General features: G+C 40.9%; 2 protein-coding genes across 2 annotated transcripts; both read left to right on the top strand.

The window, feature by feature from the left end:
- Nucleotides 1-742: 742 nt before the first annotated feature.
- On the top strand, nt 743-11,175 carry sel1l (SEL1L adaptor subunit of ERAD E3 ubiquitin ligase). The gene is made up of 21 exons (XM_040017425.1): nt 743-1,262; nt 1,405-1,442; nt 1,706-1,895; nt 3,009-3,176; nt 3,890-3,995; nt 4,504-4,666; nt 4,787-4,840; nt 4,926-4,985; nt 5,078-5,159; nt 5,241-5,395; nt 5,927-5,983; nt 6,094-6,162; nt 6,514-6,591; nt 6,734-6,796; nt 7,030-7,117; nt 7,260-7,408; nt 7,566-7,731; nt 7,937-8,011; nt 8,830-9,002; nt 9,135-9,263; nt 9,413-11,175. The coding sequence occupies exons 1-21, from the start codon at nt 1,175-1,177 to the stop codon at nt 9,677-9,679; spliced, it is 2,418 nt and encodes an 805-aa protein (XP_039873359.1). The 5' UTR covers nt 743-1,174; the 3' UTR covers nt 9,680-11,175.
- Nucleotides 11,176-11,383: 208 nt separating this feature from the next.
- si:dkey-177p2.18 (phospholipase B1, membrane-associated) lies at nt 11,384-18,484 on the top strand. The gene is made up of 16 exons (XM_040017461.1): nt 11,384-11,600; nt 11,881-11,945; nt 13,555-13,645; nt 13,774-13,832; nt 14,446-14,513; nt 14,689-14,732; nt 14,845-14,965; nt 15,081-15,132; nt 15,213-15,293; nt 15,394-15,459; nt 15,573-15,664; nt 15,752-15,833; nt 17,035-17,136; nt 17,346-17,441; nt 17,577-17,648; nt 18,108-18,484. The coding sequence occupies exons 1-16, from the start codon at nt 11,543-11,545 to the stop codon at nt 18,231-18,233; spliced, it is 1,275 nt and encodes a 424-aa protein (XP_039873395.1). The 5' UTR covers nt 11,384-11,542; the 3' UTR covers nt 18,234-18,484.
- The last annotated feature ends 963 nt before the right edge of the window (nt 18,485-19,447 follow it).

The following is a 19,447-nucleotide window of genomic DNA, read 5'->3' as shown; positions in this document are numbered from 1 at the left end:
AAAGCCAGAAAATGGCTTTAGGTATCTAATGGCATAGACCAAGCAAATGGACTGTAATGGATTAGTAAAACCAGTGGTTACTGCTTTAACCACAATTTTTAAAGTTGCCCAGAGTAGCAAAAGTAACAGGAATCAGTAATGACACTCTGCACAAGATACTCGAGCAAGGTAGAGCCTGAAGTATAAGGAATAACTATAGTTAGAGATTTAAAAAAAATGTTTTATTGACATAGCATGGCCTATGGTAGATTGATTGATTGATTGATTGATTGATTGATTGATAACTGTCCCTGATTTCCCTCTTCTCCCTTCTTCTTTCCCCGAGAGCAGTTTCTTTATTATTATTTTCCCCTTCAAGATGGATAATGTGTTTAAATAGTAAACATGGGATTACCCGGGAGCTGAAAACATTCAATGCCATAATGTCCGGGTTTTCCCTTTTTATTGTAGTTACATTCAGGTTTGCACATATTCACCTTCAGCACTTCAAAATGCATATTTTTATCCTAACTAATAGCATGTCCAAACAACACCCTCTACCTGCCAGATTATTATTATCTCCTTAAAGTGTTTTGGTGTCGTGGACAAGCCCCTAAACTGGAAACATAACTGTGTACGCATCCGATTCGCTGACATATCTTTGGCCCCTATTCATTGGCTACTGTCAATCTAGGCCCAATGTGATTGGTCGAATCACAAGAAAAGGAAGTGGCGATCAGTAGTGTGGGCTCAACGCTAAGTAGTATTTGGGTGGTGTATATCAAAGGGTAAAGCTACTGGCTTTCGTCCCTAAACGTGGATATTTTGAAGTGTCAAGAGGTACTCGTCATCCAGTTTTTGGGCCGAGCAGTTGAACAGCGGGCATATATTATTAACGCTGTCTTGCTAACCTTTGTTGCGGCTATGTAAAACTAGCTTGTTAGGTTTACGTCATTTCAGCAGGTGCTACTCTGCTAGCTTAGCTTCACATTGGGATCTATTAGCTTGTTAAACAGCTACAGTAGCTAAAATTAAACAAGCTGGCATCTAGAGGGAATACGGCTCAGACTAGTGTGTGACAGGGAGTTTACTTATGCTACTTCTCGTAGTGTGACCCGAGACTGCGACTGGATGTTTAGTAATAGAAATAGCAGTAGTCACAGCTAGCAGATTGTTAGCTTGTTAAATAACAACAATGGGCTATAAGAAGTGTTTGAAAACAGCAAGGAGACTTTATTTTTGGGGTATTCTCTTCATAGTGTTCAGCAAAGGAGTAACAGCTGGTGAGTATGAAATGCCGGTGGTGTTGTAACACTCACTATACGCGTGTCTTAAAGTGTCACAGCACCTGTTTTCGTCTATTACATTTCTTTGACTGAATCAAAACAACACATCTCTCACTGCTGCAACATTAATGCTTTTTAGATGAGGAGCAACACCAGGACGAAGCACCAGAGTTAAAGGTGTGTCATGGGCTCTTTGGTGCATGGTTAATGCTGATCATAGACTCATTTGCAAGCTGGTCTCTTGGGAGTTGTATGTAACACACGATTTTGTATACGTGTTGCTGAGAAAAGTTAAAGTAAGAAGTCATTCAACTTAAAAAGAAATTGAACACACTGCTAACTTTGCAAATGAGCCTCATGCAAAGGCATTGTTTTTATATACAGCGTAATTTCCCTCCTTTAAGTAATCCTTTGTAATAACCTCCTGTTGAATTCTCCAGTCCTACCATGACCCAGACTCTGAAGAGGAAGATGTTCGATTATCACCAGAAATTGTGGCAGGTACTTCTATGACCACTGATCACTCCCATCCTGAAGAGGAAACACAGCCCCCTTCGGAGGGTCTAGAAGGAGAGGAGAAGGAGGACCTACCTGACCCACCTCCTCCTGTTGAGGAAAAACCTAAAGAGGGTAAGGTGTAAGATTTTAAAACATCCACACAACAAAGGCGTGAAAAACAATCACAATAAGTTGATTAACGTTTGAGATGTCAAAGTTGTTAAATACTTCCTGATGTTTTTACTGTTTTAATTATTAGAAATTTAGTTTTTAGCATCTCCTGCTATACCAGTGATGGCTTTGATATTCTAATCCCCACTTTTTACATTAGAAAATGTTTTCAGTGTTTAAAAGTGGTTGCATGTTAAGAGCCCTCAGGATGGCCCAAAAATGGTCATGACTGCTGAATGTAGCTACTTTAATGGGCCATTGAGCTATTTGGTATCTGATTATAACAGTGTAAAGAAGTGGGATTTCAGCATGGGACTTGGAGCTTCAAATTTTATCGTTGGTTGCTTTAAAGTGTTAAATGTTTTGTCAGAAGATAGTTCCCTATGCGTTCTTAAAATAAAGAGCCTAAGATGTTAGCATGCTACATGGAAGGAAAAGCTTAGTGATATATTTTAACGATGTCTAGTCTGAACCTATAAATCTTTCTTTTTGTAGTAGTGCCTCGTAGTGGTGTTATCACACGTCTCATGATCTCAGCATTGAAAACAAGCTCTTTCTTATGATTTTTTTTTCCTTTGTAAGCTTTGTTTAGTGTTTAACATGTTAACCTGTTTTCACTTTGCCTGACTCTGAGCTAAGCTGAGTGTGGTTTCAGGGTAGAGCCACATTTGATAAACGGTTAAACCCCCGTGAGACACTAAACAGCTTCTCACACCTGTGGCTCCTCTTGCAGTGCAGTTACATCATTTCACTTGGGGATTGTTTGTAATTACCCTGCTAGCTCATTGCACAGTTGTATTACTGAACTTGTGTGAAGGAGATGTATTCAGATTAACGTAATTGCGTGTGTAAAGTTGCAGCTCTATGGTAATTGTTTCAACTCCTCTGTCTCTTTGTTATTTTTCCACACCAAAGTTGATGGTGCAGCAAAAACCAAAAGATTTGAGAATATAAAGAAAAAAATATATTTTCACTTAGACCTCAGGTCCACCAGTATTTTAAAGGAAAACAGCCAGAGTTTGTTTGTTTTCAATCAAGTAAATTTTATGTGTTTTTTGTTTTTTTTAAATATAGTTCCTGTGGTGAATGGAGGTACAGCCCATGGAGAGCCCTGCATATTCCCCTTCCTCTTCCAGGAGACAGAGTACATAGAGTGTACCACTGACGGGCGGGGGGATGGACGGCTATGGTGTGCCACGACGTACGACTATGACCAGGATAAGAAATGGGGTTTCTGTGAGAGTGAGTTTCAAACTCTAAAACCTTCACAAATGAAATATTGTGATTCATTTTAAAGCCAAAATGGAGTCACATTACGGCACTTTGGTATTAAATATATTGCATTGTACAGTACAGGTCCTGAGCCAGCCCTCATTTCATTATGTTTTGCTTCCAAGGAGCCAGACCTGCTTTTAATATTTAAAGTGATCTTGAGCAATAGTTTTTCAGGCTTTCTCAAGGTCTTTCAAATGTTTTCTTTGGACTCGGCTGGTTTTTCACTCATTTTCAGTCCAGCTCTTGTATCTGACCATTTTCAGAGGATTTTTTTTGTTTTTGTTTTTCTTCCTATTTGGTTGTTTAGGCCACCAGATGAACAGATTTGTCTACACATAAGACACAACTCAGTAAAGAGCATGTTTTTTTTACTAGTAGTCTGTTGCAAAAATGCATAATTTGTTATTAGCCAAAAACTTAGCATATGTACACAATGTGCAGCATCAAAGGTCACTGTGACCTTAAATGTTTTTCCCCTAACACATGAATTCTTGTGTTAAACTGTCACTGATCATTCTTTGTTCTTCTCAGTAACAGTCTTGGTAGAACTAAACGACTACTGAAACCAGCCTGAAGATATTATTATGACTTTGTTTGCATAACTGCTACTGCTACCAACCTTTTGAAAACCTTTTATTTCCTCTAAACAGTCTGATTGGCTTCTCCTCTCTTTCCCTCAGCGGAGGAACAGGCACAGCAGAGGCTTCAGGCTGAGGAAGCAGAGAAGCAGTATCAGACTGTCCTGCGCATGCTAAACTCCACCACCAGGAAGACTCAGAAAAAAGAGTGAGTGGCTTACTTTTAGTTTATTTGTCTGGTTGTTGTCAGCCTAATTTTGACTCTTGAAGAAGAGTTTATAGAAAGCATGTGGATTTGAAATCTTTTTTAGATGAAGCAGAAACAGAAGCTTTCCAGTTTTTGCCCACACTCTGTTTTAAGATAAAAATCGGAAAAGGAACAAAAGTAAAGATGCTCTATTCAAATTGAAGATTTTGGCAAAGTTACATTTTTTTTTGCCAATTTTCTTTTTATTTGTTTAAGTTAAAATGCATATTCCCACTACTGCCTTCTGGTCATCTTTTTATTTCACAGACAAAATTTGATGTTATTTTACATGTCGATTGGGTTCAATGTCCATTTCCTGTGTGTTTTATTACCAGCCAGCGCTTGCGTGCCTTCCATTTGCACATCCTTATTTGCTTTAGCTATCACACTACTGTTTGTCATGTACACATTATTTTTATGTGAACGTGGATTCAATTTCGCTTGTGCCTACTCTGCTTATCTTTCTCAGATTATATGAAAAGCTGCTAAAAGTGGCAGAAAAAGGCCACCAGAAAGCCATGGAGAAGGTGGCGTATGCCATGCTGTTTGGAGATTACATGAACCAAAATATTACCAAGGCCAGAGAAATGTTTGAGAAGCTTGCCATGGAGGGCTCACCTAAAGCTCAGATGGTAATGATCTCGCTCATAATTATACACGTCTCTTGAGAAAAGTGTTGGAAGCCTGTTTGCAGGTTATTTGTGCTGAGAGGAGCAACTCTGTGACACTCTGCTCTGTTTACTTTTCTTCAGGCTCTTGGATTTCTGTATGCAGCAGGGCTCGGAGTTAACTCAAGTCAAGCTAAGGTACGTCTATGCTCTGTAGATTTGTCTTACAGTATATGGGTTTGTCAGTAGTTACTTATGTTCTGCCATGTTCTCTGTTTTTCAGGCCTTGGTTTACTACACCTTTGGTGCACTGGGTGGAAACCTGCTCGCTCACATGATTCTGGTAAGCAGATTTTTCTGTCAGTGAAGAAATGCTACAGTCATGCTATTTGTATACTTTAATAAAAATTACACTTCCTTATATTGTTTTATTAGGGCTACAGATACTGGGGAGGGGTGGGTGTTCCCCAAAGCTGTGAGTCAGCACTAACGCATTATAGGCTTGTAGCAAATCAGGGTAAGTGTTTTGCGTTACTATATTCTAGTGCAGTAATAGTTCTTGCTGGGCTAATAACACTCTTTCCCCTGCCAACTTTAGTGGCCAGTGATGTTTCCCTGACAGGAGGCTCAGCGGTGCAGAGGATCAGACTGCTCGATGAGGTGGAGAACCCGGGATCTACCAGCGGGATGTTGGAGGAAGACCTCATCCAGTACTACCAGTTTCTAGCGGAGAAAGGGGACGTCCAAGCTCAGGTAAAGTGGTCAAATTTTTAAAAAATAATTTATTGCTGGTATTGGGAGCTAATGTGACCTTTCCTTTGACATACCTGAGCCAGTGGTTGATTGAACACACAGTCAAAATGTTTGTAATGTGTTTATTTGTGTCAGTTTAGAAATCGTTCTCGTTGCACGTGTGTGGCAAAGAAAACATTTGAATTTGTGATCAGCTTCACTGTTCTGACTTTTGTGAAAGCTCCTGACTGTGGGGAATTAACAAAAACTACACAATATAGCTGCATGTCCACACATTTTTATTAGTATTATTTCTTTATTTATATGGCATTTTTGCTTTTTCTTGTGGGCAGGAATAGGAAGTAGCTTGACTGGATGGCACTAATTTACTTTATTGTATAAGAACTGAAATCTGGGTCAGACTTGGATTATGCATGCATGTTATGTAATGTCTAAATGTGAAAGGGCTACATAATGTGTCATTGCTGGGTAGTATCAGTCTGAAGTCTTGTTGTAGTTTTTATTTGATTACTAATTGAATGTTTTACTTAGGTGGGTCTGGGTCAGCTGCACTTACATGGAGGACGTGGAGTAGAACAGAATCACCAGGTAACTTTGTCATAGATTTCGCTCACTGTATTTTATTTATTTGTTTTGCTTATTTTGTGAGTTGTGAGTTTTCTCTGTCAAATGCATTTATGCTGCTTTCTGTCCAACAGAGGGCGTATGACTACTTCAACCAGGCAGCCAATGCAGGCAACACACATGCTATGGCTTTTCTTGGAAAGGTGGGTGAGATGGAGGCTCACTCACTTCACTGTTATGTCACCTTTTTTTTTCTTTTCTTTTTTTAAGCAGATATTTCTTTCTTTTCTTTCTTTTTATAAAATTTTCCATTCATCACCTTGTTAATTTCATTTCTTATAAGAGCAGTTTTTTTTTTCTTTTTTTTCTTTTTTGCTTTTAATGCCATATTTTCCATCTATTTAACACTGTGTTGTGTTGACCTTAGAGACAGTTTGGTTATAGAGACTTTTTAGAATAAAACCAGCTTGGCATTGATGTTTTCACAGAGGGCAGTGTATTTGTGTTTAAGGTATAAAATTTAGCTTTTATGTCTGTGACTGTCTGTTCCTCAGATGTATTCAGAAGGCAGTGAGTTTCTCCCTCAGAATAATGAGACTGCCTTGCAGTACTTCAAGAAGGCTTCTGACCTGGTAAGGATAACGCTGTAGACTAAACTGGGTAATTTATTCACTTTGAGCTTGCTCACTCACTCACAGCTGAATTCTGTTACCCTTTCTTTAAATATTAACATGCAGTAATCGTTTTTACATATTCATTTACTTTTTTTTCCAGGGTAATCCGGTGGGACAGAGTGGGTTGGGGATGGCCTATCTTTATGGTAGAGGTGTGCCAGTGGTAAGATATTTTATTTATATATATTTTTTTAAGCGTGTCTCATATCTTTTGATAGGATCTGTACATATAGATAAGATCTCACCTTCACTTTTAGGCACTTGGAGTTGAAATAAAGTTTTATATAAACAACAAAGAAAAACAGTTTTATATAACAGGCTTTTATTTTGATGGCAAGCTGTCAGAGTGTCTCTCCTGCTGAAGCAGCTATTGAAAAGTTGTGTGTTTGTCTCCAGAACTACGAGCTGGCCCTCAAATACTTCCAGAAGGCAGCAGAGCAGGGCTGGGTGGATGGACAACTCCAGCTGGGCACCATGTATTACAGTGAGTTTTACAGCTCAGTGTGTCCTTCATTGTCTCACTGCATTCTTTCATAGTTTTCCTCTCGCCCGCTGTCTGTTTAGGAGTCCTCAGTCTTCGCTCTTCTTCACATAATAACATTTTTGTTCTTACTCTTGTTCCCCAGATGGCATTGGCGTGAAGCGTGACTACAAGCAGGCTCTTAAATTCTTCAACCTGGCCTCACAGGCTGGGCACATCCTGGCCTTCTACAACTTGGCCCAGATGCATGCTACTGGTACTGGTGTGATGCGTTCCTGCCACACCGCTGTAGAGGTTAGTCCACCCTAAATCTGCTGCTTCTTTCACTGTTAAGAGATTGTCTCTCCAACTTGGTGTCTCCTCAAACATTTATCGATTAACAGCAGTGGCTTTTATCTGCACTTTTCAGTACAAATTGGAGATGTGTATCACACTGTGTGTCTGTTTGCAGCTTTTCAAAAATGTGTGTGAGCGTGGTCGCTGGTCAGAGCGCCTGATGACAGCGTACGGTAGCTTTAAGGAGGGTGACATGGACGCTGCACTGGTTCAGTATCTGCTGCTGGCTGAGCAGGGCTACGAGGTGGCTCAGAGCAACGTGGCCTTCATTCTGGATCAGAGTAAGAAAGACCAAGACATTAGTATTTAACCATGGTAGTGCAGGCTTTTAGCAGTTAATTTATGTGCACCACTTGCAATATTACAGCCATGTTTAAATGCTAGTGTCATGATCCTGCTACGCTCTTTACCTTTGTTAGAGAGAGATTCAGGTCTCATTTTAAATGTTTTAATTTTTCATGTGTTTGTGTGAATTATGCCACACAGAAGGGGCAAGGATCTTCAGTGAGAATGAGACCTACCCTCGTGCATTGCTCCACTGGACAAGAGCTGCAGCGCAAGGTGAGTTTGAACAAGCTCCGTCTCCTCGTCAGTGTGAACAGTGTGTGCGCCGGAGCAGTAGAGTCAAAGTGCACTGCAAGTTTAGGGAAATGCGTCATGATGTTTAGCTTGGGAACGTATTGCTTATTGCACATTTCACTTGATTGAACTGTGATGCTGTGTAGACACTGGCTGTGAGCACAGCTGCTCTGCTTGGCTGTGCTGCGCTGTGTGAAACGGTTATTAGTCAAACTTTGGCTCCTTTTGTGGTTGAATCTGTGCTGCTGTGGATGTCTAACTCCTGCTAGCTGAGCACAGTTCTGTTACCAAAGAAAGTCTCATTGCGCTGTACAGAATTTGACCCCACTGTGGTTTTATCAGGTGTAACCAACGTGGTACCAAAACTCCACATCCTTTCAGAAATGGAGACATTTCACTACAATGAGCACAACCAGCTCAATTTACAGCACACACACACCACTGCACATAGTTTGTGTTGCACTTATTATCAACAAGCGTGTCACAGCCAACAACCTTAATAACAAAAGCCATGGCAACAGTGAGCATCACAGCTCCAGTGTGTCTCACGCATCCTCCATAGCTATATATTATCTAAGTGCAGTGGAACAGGCTAATGCCTGAGCAGCCATAGCTGCTGAGGGTGCACTGATTCTCTCTGGGGTCACATGCATCGTAATATATGATAATAGAGCTCAGCCTGTCTTTGTGTATCAGTGTGAGATACTGAGTGGTGAACACTAAGCTGGTTCACAGAAGATTTCTAGCCATGACTGTTTGCATATAAAACCAAATCTTACACATGTAATTGTCCTTGTAAGGTTACACCGTGGCAAGGATAAAACTGGGAGACTATCATTTCTATGGCTACGGAACGGACGTGGACTACGAGACGGCTGTCATTCACTATAGGTTGGCATCTGAGCAGCAGCACAGCGCACAGGCCATGTTTAACTTGGGTTACATGCATGAGAAAGGCCTGGGTATCAAACAGGTGAGCACTCACTAAACATCACCTGGCTCTCAACATGTCACAAATTTGCGCTTTGTCATTTAGCAAAGTCAGTGTGGTTGTTAATTTGATTTCTAATTCTGAAATTTTCCATGTTTCTTTTTTTTGCTGCAGGACATCCACCTAGCCAAACGGTTTTATGACATGGCTGCTGAGGCCAGTCCTGACGCCCAGGTTCCAGTTTTTCTAGCTCTGTGCAAACTGGGCCTGATTTATGCTCTCCAGTACCTGCAGGATCTTAATGTGAGTATTTCCTCCTGAATTCACAAGCTGTCATGCTAACCGTATGGTTTTGAGTAACACGTCTTGTACTTCAGATAGTTTCAGAGATTCTTCATTAGAAAGAAAAATAATGTTTTTTTTTCCTCCTTGTTGGTTGCGGCTTCTCGCAGTTGAAGGAGCTGATTTCTCAGGTGGATCTGGACCAGCTGCTGGGCCCCGAGTGGGATCTCTACCTCATGACGGTCATCGCCCTACTGCTAGGCACAGTCATCGCCTACCGACAGCGCCAACACCAAATCATAGTGCCACCTCGCCCACCTGCCCCAGCGCCTCCTCCCAGGCCGCCTCAGGAACAGCCACAGGCCCAGGCCGAGCCCCAGGCTCAGGAAGAAACACCAGAGCAGGGCCCGGCCCAGGAAGAGGAGGAGCAGCACTGAGAGGGAGGCAGACGGAGTGAGGGTGGTGAAAGATGGACAAGAGGCTCACTGCATGGAGCACCAGTAGCTGAATACCTGCTACTTTGAGCACCTCGCCCACTCTGCCTGTTCCCCGCCATGTGTGTGTGGGGTTTTTTTTTTTTTTTTTTAAAAAGGCTTGATGATGGCTGCTGAACTGTTCAGTCTCACCTCTTTCTTCCTTTAAAATATGCTGGTCTTCTGCTGAAACCGACACATCGTGGGTGTTAATGGACAACACTGCAGTAGAGAGTGTTTGGACTTGGTACTTTTTGACTCAGGATACTGCCAGACGTTCCCCCCGTGTCCTCAACATGGAATTAGTCTTGTGGTTGCCAGATCAAAAGCATTACGAACTCAACTGAGAAAATTACACTCGTTAGACAGCTTCATTCCCAATTTTGTTCAGTATTTAAAAAAAGTCTGGGTGGAAAATGTGAAGTAAAATCATTTTCATTTCTAGCGCTGGTCTACTTGGTAAAAGAAAGTCCTGGTTCTCTGCATGTCTTCTCTGATCTCCTTGCAGACTTTGAGTTTAGCCTTTTTTTTTTTTTTTTTTTTTTGAGCTAACTGATGAGTGAACAAATTTTGCATTCCTTTATGCTTTGCAGTTTTGCATTCATTAGTTATTTTGGGTGACATGTTGTCAGATCAATAAGTGCTAAATATACTAAAACTATGCTGAGTCATCAGTACAAGAACAATAGTTTGGGAAGTTCTCACTGACAGAAAAGCTGGGCTGTGAAGTAGGTGATGTTTGCTGATGCACACGGGGATTAAAATGTGTACAGAAACATCAAAGTTAATTTAAAAAGCAAGCGAGAGGAATTTAAACTTTTTTGGAAGTTGTACACTACAATATGTGTACATTTTCTTTTTCCAACACTGTTCTTTGATTTAATCATTGTTGCTGGTTTTGAAAGGCAGCTTAGTATTTTTTTTTTTTTAAATGCCAACTGTTATCTGGAGCAGCCTTAAAGATAGCAGCAACTTAAACCTTGCATTGTTTCTACAGTAGAGGAAGTGGATCACATTTCTTTTTTTTTTTTTCCCTTTTGTTTTGTTCTAAAACTTCAGCTGTCGTGACAATTTCCACCCCCTCACCAAACGTCCAAGTTGGAAATCTGCCTACACTTCTGAGATCAGACGGACATGAATCAGAGGCTGCATTGAAAAGCAAACGAAGCCACGGTTAGACCATGCAGCATTTCTGGAACCAAGATCTGAAATTTCGTTTTGTTTTTTATTTTTGTTTTTTCACTTCATTTGTTTGTTTTTTTTCTCATTTGTTCACTTCCACAAAATGTACTAAAGTTAGTGTTTAACTGCCAATAGATATGCATGATTGAACCCCAGAAGGAGAGCGTAGTGTGGTTTGCAGGATGATAAGAAATAAGTCCAAACTGTTTCCTGCTTTCACACATCGGCACCCACATAACTCACAATTGGTCTGAAATAAAACACTGGGCAAAGTTACAGAGAAGAATTTTTCTTTTCTTTTTTTCTTCTTCTTTTTTTTTTTTAACCATTAAAACGCGTTTATAAATTTAATAAATGATATATGGATATTTCAAAGATGTTCTGAATGTTTGATTGCCGAAATGCTTGGATCGATGATCATTTGTAGTTCGGATAAGTGGCTCGTGCCCTGCTTGGCTTTAAATGTCTGACATAACACTGCAATGTTGCTGACATTGATCAGCAGCGAGAGCGGCCGCTTCTCATTGGACCTGTTGGTTGTCGCTCAGCCATTGAGGCTGAGACAAAGTGACAATGCTGTGAAAACTGAGGGTCGCATTGTGCAGTGTGTAGGGGTGACCCATTGACTGGTCCATACGCGATACTATGGGGTGGCTTTGGATCGCTGTGGCAACGTGTGTGCTCGCGTCCTGCTCTGTCAAAGGTAAGTGCTAGAACAAGCAGGAGGGCAGCTCCCACGTGAGGCTGTGTGCCTATATTTATTGTAACAACAGCCTCTGAAACAGGGCCCTCCCTTTTATTATTTATTTTTTTTAATGGATTGTTTGGGTTTATATCAACCATCTGTTTTTATAGATATACACCAAGGACAAAGTCAAGACCAAAAACCTTTTGAACTAGGGCTTATTTAGCTGATTAAAGATGAGCTTTATCAGTGGCTTATAAAGTGGTTTGAAAAGTTTCAGTTAATGATCCCTTTAAAGGAAATGACTGGTGGTTGGAGTATGAAGAGGGGATTCGGCACTACAGCAAGGAGGCCCTCAATAAGGTACTGTTTCACCTATGTTTATCACTGAGGGTTTATTTTGTTGTTGGACACAAAGTTTAAATTTTGGTCGTCATTTAAACAGCAAAAAGCCTTCGTTGACAGGCTTATTAAACAGACAAAAAACAATATATAGCAATTGTTAACCTTTCTCTTAAAAGTAGGTTATCATCGTGTCACACCAGACTAACCACATGGCCCAGCAGGCATCCTGAACTTGTGCACAGCAAGCACAGCTAACGCATCAAAGACAGTGAAACAATGATCGATCAATAAAAACGCAGTCCGACAAGGTACTGAAGATGAGGTTTCCACGGTAGCAGTGAAAGTTATGTTCAGGTTTGCCTACTGTAATCTACAACAGAATCTTAATGCACAAACACTGTGCTCTGCTGGATTAAATATTTTTATATTTCTTTTATTTAGAAAGGGGGACAATACATATTAATGAACATTTTAACAAATGTAAATATGCTAGATTATAGCCTTGGGCTAATTTCCATTTGCAGACCCTCTGGCAGGTTGGTGTTACACACAAGTTAGTAAAAACATACAGAGACACTATTTACAGATCATGTGACAAGGACAAAAACAGTGATCACATCATAATATAATTTAAGCTTTGCCTGATCTTACTGTCAGTTATTTAGTTGCTATTATCCTGTTTGTTTGTTTTTCAGACTTGCTATGCTGTAAAATGTATTAAAGTACCACAATACCAATGCTCCCAAAAAATCAATACTGGGTTTGGCGGTTGCCAGGAGTCCTTGTATGACTGGATTGTGTCAAGTGTAAAGTTTGGTAGAGGGGGATTATGGTGTGGGGTTGTTTTTCAGGAGTTGCACTTGGCCCCTTAGCACCAGTGGAAGGAACTCTTAATGCTTCCACATCCCAACTTTGTGGGAACAGTTTGGGTTTGACCCCTTCCTATTCCAACATAACTGCTCATCAGTGCACAAAACAAGGTCCATAAAGACATGGATGAGCGAGTTTGGTGTGAAAGAACTTGACTGGCCTGCGCAGAGTCCTGACCTCAACTTAATAGAACACCTTTGGGATGAATTGGAGTGGAGACTGTGAGTCGGGTCTTCTTGTCTGACCTTACAAATGCACTTCTAAAAGAATGCTCAAAATTTACCATAAACACTCCTAAACCTTGTGGAAAGCATTCCCACGAGAGCTGAAGCTGTTATAGCGTCAAAGTGTGGGCTGACGTCATATTAAACCCTATGGGTTAGGAATGGGATGTCATGCAAGTTCATATGCGCATGAACGTGGATGAGCAAATATTTATGGCAATATAATGTATCTAAAACGTTCTAATGCAATAAGATTTTTTGAAGATTTTAAAGTTGTTTTTTTTAAAGATTTTTGCACACGAGCTTCCTTTTTTCTCCACAAATGCATCAACATATACAGTATTAAACTTACGCAACTGTTTAAAACATTTATAGCAGTTTATTCCGATGTAGGAAGACGCTCAAAAAAGAAGAAGAAAACAATTGTCAGTCCCTGAAGACAAACTTTAGTCATTACAAGGAAATAAGGACTCATAAGGAAACATAACTGGTCTCGATGTGACAGCGAGGCTTCTCTCTTTTTACTTATTTAGGAGTTTCCAGAGAAAACCCGGCCAGTGAGCTTCAAGCATCCTGTGTTCCAGTGCTCAGACATGAGTCCTTCTCCCTCTGTCCCCTCCTCAGGTCTGTCCAGGTGTCACCTGCTGACCTCAAATCTTGTGTTGTTCAAGAGTTTGAACTAACGCTCTTTTTCTCTTTCTTTCCCTCTCTACCTTCCCTCTATCCACCCCTCCTTCCACCCTTTTGTCTAGTTGAATTTGTGAAGGCCGCAGATATCAAAGTCATCGCCGCCTTGGGGGATTCTCTGACAGTAGGTGTTATATGTTGTTTGCTGCTTCCTCTGCTGTGCCGATGATACAGTGTAACGTCGAACAAAAATAGATTCGCTCTGACCGTTGATTCATTCATTTTGCATACTCGCTTAGTCCTGCTGTGCAGAAGGCAGCTGCAATCGTGAGAAGAGCTAAAACGCTTACAGTGATGGATAAAGACTGAGTGCAAATGAGATGGAAATAAACTTTAAACTGCATTACTAACCAAATGTTGCACCAACGGAAGAGCAGTCAGCTTAGTTATTATCTCTTTTTGTGCTTTTATGAGAACGGCACATCTTCATAATCTAAGAGAAGATGCCCAAAAGATGCCCAAATTGCAGCTAGTTAATGGGGACCTGTTATCATCTCCTCTATATTTTTATTCTTAGACTCTTTGTGTATCGTTGCATGACTCACAGTTTATAATAGTTCTCATCCCGAGCCTTGATTCGGCAGCGTTGCATATATACGGCAGAGAATTTGGAAAGGCATAATAGGATCCGTTTAAATTAGAGTGACAAACCACCCACACAAACACTTACTCATAAAACTGCTTTTCTTCTCTTCCTTGGCTCCTGATCTCTCTATGCCGTGCCCCTTCTTTTCCAGACGGCTATCGGCGCCAACGCCACTACTGTCCTCGGCATTCCCATTGAGTTTCGTCACGTGTCATGGAGGTGCCTGTCACAAATCTCGCACAAATAACAATCAGGATGATGTGAAGCAGACTGATCTCATATCAGGAACATGTTAGAAACTGTATTCCCCCATGAGAGTGTCAGTCTGTAAGAAACAAGGTTAAACTGACATTAACAGTTCTGCTGCTGGTATTGCTTTCCTTTCTGCTTGCAGCATTGGAGGCTATGGGACATATCAAGATGTCATTACTTTGGCAAGTAAGCTGTCACTGCTGTGTCCGAGCTGTTTCTTAACTGTATCGTTCCATGAAACTCGCAACGAGAAAAGTCCAGCTCATTTTCTTTACCTGTTTGACGCTGTCATTTTTAGATATCATCAAGCTGTTTAACCCCAGTCTGCTTGGAGCTTCTCCTGGAAAGACAGTTCATGGGATGCAGGCTCATATCAGTGAAACGGGCTTCAACTTGGCCGTAACTGGACACAACACCTTGTAAGACCTTCGCTTACTTTTGTGTTGCCTAATCTAACAAATTATATTCTCCTACAAAAATAACTGAGCTGTGACCTAATTCACTTTAGGAAACATGTTATTCTTTATTTTGTAGCAATCTCCCCGGTCAGACGAGACATTTGATAGACACACTGAGAGGTTACGAGGTAAAGCGAGGCCTTGTTTTCTCAGTAATGATACAGCACAGGGATGGGAGAGGTAACGGGACTGTCGTCTCTTCCTTTAGGGTCTCAACTTTGAAGAGGACTGGAAGCTTTTGACTATTCTCATGGGCATGAATGACATCTGTGATTACTGCAAAGATAAAGTCTGTCTTGGTCTCTTATCTTTAATTCAATAGAAAATCTCTCTCTATATATGGAATATTGCCTCTTCTATTACCTCTGATGAATCTCCTCTACTTCCAGGCTCTTTTTTCAGTAGATAACTTCATCCACTATATGACCGTCTCGTTGGAAATGCTTATGAATGAGGTAAAGTCGAAGATAAACGAAATCAGGCTTAGCCCTGGGTTTACTGTCTGCTGAGACTGAGGGTCAGTGCTGTGCTGAATCACCACAGTGCAGGTCTTCATGCTGTGCTTCAGGTTCCCCGTATGATTGTGAACGTGGTTCAGATCCTCCCCATGCAGACTTTGAGGGAGGTGCAGAAGCCCACCCCAGGGTGTTTGCTCCAGCGGTGATCACTCTCTTTCTCTCTCAGAACAAGTTCAACTCTGTTTTGATTGACACTTCTTGAACTTTTTACTTTTTGACTTTGATTTAGGTCTTTCTGCTCGTGCCTGATAGAACCAGTAGCCAGATCTCCTGAACTGCGGGAGCTGGTGGAGGTCAATCTGGAATTCCAGGTACACTTTACTTCTTTCATGTTATAAGATTATGTATTATATAAGGAAAGATGGTACAGGAGATAAATTCTTCTTTCATTTGCTTGTCACATTAGAAGGAATATGGACTCTTTTTTCGATCCCTCTATGCATCATTAAAAAAATCCCATGTTTTTTAGGAACAACGTGTTCGTTCTGTACAGCAGACTCTGAATGTTAGGCTGCACAAACAAACAAGCTCGTCTGTAAAACACCTGCAGAATCTTGAACTGCACACTCTGTTGTATGTAAGAGCTATCGGAGATGAGATTTCTAGGTCAGAATATGAGGAAAAACCGCCATAAATATACAAGCACTGCTTAAAAATGTTTTAATCAGAGTATAGCATCAGCTAAACTGCTGACATATTGATCCAGTCAGTTAAGTAGCAGAGAGGGTTGTTAAACAGTTTCAGCTGCTTTAGTGTTAATGAAATTAACGAAAGGTGCTCTAGAGGGACAACAAAGAGACACAACTCCCAAAACAGCAATGGTTTTACAAGTAGAGGTCACTCCTCATCTTTTCTTCCTGTGTTTTCACTAGTTTAGCATTTGACTAGGGTCAGTGTAACTACTGGTACATAAGGTGATACCTGAACCCTGCAGAGGTTGCACAGGCAGTTTCCTGTGTCTCCCAGCAGAGTCTCAAGAGCACGGAGGAGATTCCAGGAGACAGGCAGTTACAGGACTGGTATCTCCTCCTTTGTGCAAAGAGGAAGAGGATGGCAGTGACCAAACAATCATAAACAGACTTCATCTTCAAACAGATGTCCTCTGTGCTCACTGCCTGGCACTATAGAACCCGTTTGCCATAGAATACCAAAACTGCCTTGTTAAACATGCACTAATTTGTATAAATATCTAATTTATAGAGTGCAGAGAAATGTATTTTAAACATTTGTTTTCTACCAGCCTGAAAGAAGAACTATTTTGGAAGGAAACAAAGCTTAAAGAAATGCCCATTAAAATGCATTTTTGACTGTATCTTCCATAATAATTTGCCTTGTCATTGTCCCAAATGATAACTCACTTTAATGTGCAAACAGGGTACATTGCACCCAAAACATTATATGCTGATTTCATGTTCGCAGCTCTCACTGTAATTTGTGTGTGTGCTGTTATTGTAACAGCACAAGCGAGGAGAATGGGAGACAAATTGATTCTCACGCTGCTTTCATCTGCAGAAAAGACTCGAGAAGCTGCTGTACAGCGACCGCTTCTTCAGGGACGACTTCGCCGTTGTTCTCCAGCCCTTTTTGAAGAACGCGGACCCGCCCCGCCTCCCGGTAATCCATCTCACGCCTATCAGTGTGACATAAGTGTCTGCTTTCGGACCAATCGGTGCGAAGCATCGCGCGGCGATGACTGACTCATCAGTGATCCCCAGTGTGACAGCTGTAGCGTTTTGGCTGAGAAACTCACGAGTCATGTTTCACCAACAATGCTGTCCATCACTAAAACTATACCGCAGTGTATTTTGTGTCTCTCTGAGCAGAACGGGAAGATCGATATGACTTTCTTCACTCACGACTGCTTCCACTTTACCATAAAGGGACATGAGGAGCTGGCCAAGGGACTGTGGAACAACATGGTGAACAATAAGTTGTATTTGATTTAAAGGCACAAGAGGCTAAAGGTCAATGAGTCATTCAGGGTTTATTGTGTAGGATTCACATGAATGTGAACTGTGTAATTGTTCAAATACACATGTCTGCTTCTCTCACAGTTTCAGCCCGAGGGAGGAAAGACGATTGTGAGCAGCTTCTCTGACCCCATCACTCTCATCTGTCCGCCTATGGTAAGATTAGCTTTCCATATTTGACAACTTTGTTTGGCCTGATTGGTCTAAAGAATTGAATATTAACTAAACGTTCCTCCAGTGAAATGAGGTTTCAGAAAGTGTTTTAAAATGTTTGTTTAAAAGTCTGTTGATTCAAGGAAGTTTAGCGCTGTGGAACCTTTTTTTTCTCCATTTGTTATGATTCCTGTGCTTTAGATGCTTCTCAAAACACTCTGTTACTGCTTTGTCACGCTGCTGTGCATATAAATGACACTGCATTAAAATAAATGAGTGCTTGGTGAAATAAAAATGAATTTTAGTTCACCAGCAACTCAGAGCTGTTTGAAAAACTGGGAAAGAGGCTACGGTGCGTCACGCTTCTCAAAACGCTCTGCAGTACTGCATTATTTGTGTTGTGATAAATCTTAATTCAATATCTGATTTTTACAGTTATTATATTACATATCATATACGTAGGAACACCCATATATCTTCACTCGACCGATCGCAGCCAAGTCAGACCAACCTACCCTCCAGACTGACGCTCCATCACCAGCAGTCATCTTCCTGCTGCTCCTCCTGGCACAGTTTGGAGTTATGTAGCTTTTAATTCCTTTTCCCGAGGCAAAACACACAGAGGGCGAAAGGAGTTTTTTAGCCATTCACCAGCATGGAGGAAATGACTGCAAACTGACAGATTTGACAACAAACAATCATTGCAATCATGCAGCCGAAATATCTGAATCTCAGAGGATGTTGGAGATGGACGAGATGAGGATAGGGGAGCTTCAGATGGTTGGGGGTTGTCTCTATAATATTGCCAGATTTTTACTAAATAAAGTGCCTGGAGATGACTGGTGTTGTGAACTGTTCTTCAAAGTGAACTGAACTGAGAAATGTGACTTTCTAATAGACCCTTTTACAGTTTTTAATTGAGATTTAAATAACTTTTCCTGCGCTAAAGACGATATACCAGTTAGACCGCATGCCTGGTAGTGGGATGTTTCTGTTTCTCCCCCATTTGGGGAGCAGACTTAGAGCATATATGTATTTTTAATAAAAAGTTTGCTTTGTACAAATTGCAAATGTTGTAATTAACAAAGCATGACGACCTACTTTTGGTTCATGTGACTTTTATACATTCATACATAAAATATTAACGACTTTGCCTCTTTAATAACTTCTGGGCCTTTTTTTTAAAAAAAGTTTTCAGACTCATTAATTTACTCAGATTTACCTTTTTTTTTAAAAAAAAACAAAACTTTTGTTTGCTTGTTTGTTTCTGCACGCTTACTCACGCAGAGGGACCCTGGCAATGTGCCTCGATCAGCTCAGTGAAAAAAAAAAAATGATTTAAACATGAAAATTTGTCATTCATATCATCTGCTGTAGATTTCCCCAGACAGCTCTGACTTCTCAAACAGGGGAAGATTTAGTCACAGGTCTGCTCCTCAGATCTCCAGGCAGCTGCTGGCCCACTTTCGCTGCTCCATCCTCCGGTGCCTGAAATATTATTATTATTCTTCACTAAAAGAGGGAAAGCAAACCATCAGTCATTGCACTGAACAAAAAAAAAAAAAAACGACAACAAAAAAACACTAAGTGTTGCTCATGCTGCTGGGTGCTGAGCAGTGGAGTCATTATCTTTTACCCGCAAAATGTCAGCGGTTGGCGTCAGTAGCTGAGGTGTAATCATCCAGTGCAGATGGCTGTATTGTACTCTCTGGTTAAACAGAGCCTACAATACAGAATTCACCGACTCCATTGAATCAGCGTGATTACAAAGGCAGGTGGAAACTATATTAAGGCAATCTCAG

Source organism: Simochromis diagramma, unplaced genomic scaffold, assembly GCF_900408965.1.
Source record: "Simochromis diagramma unplaced genomic scaffold, fSimDia1.1 OVJJ01000802.1, whole genome shotgun sequence".
Classification (NCBI taxonomy): Eukaryota; Metazoa; Chordata; class Actinopteri; order Cichliformes; family Cichlidae; genus Simochromis; species Simochromis diagramma.
The sequence above is the reverse complement of the archived record's forward strand: the minus strand, read 5'-3'. Positions and strand labels throughout refer to the sequence as shown.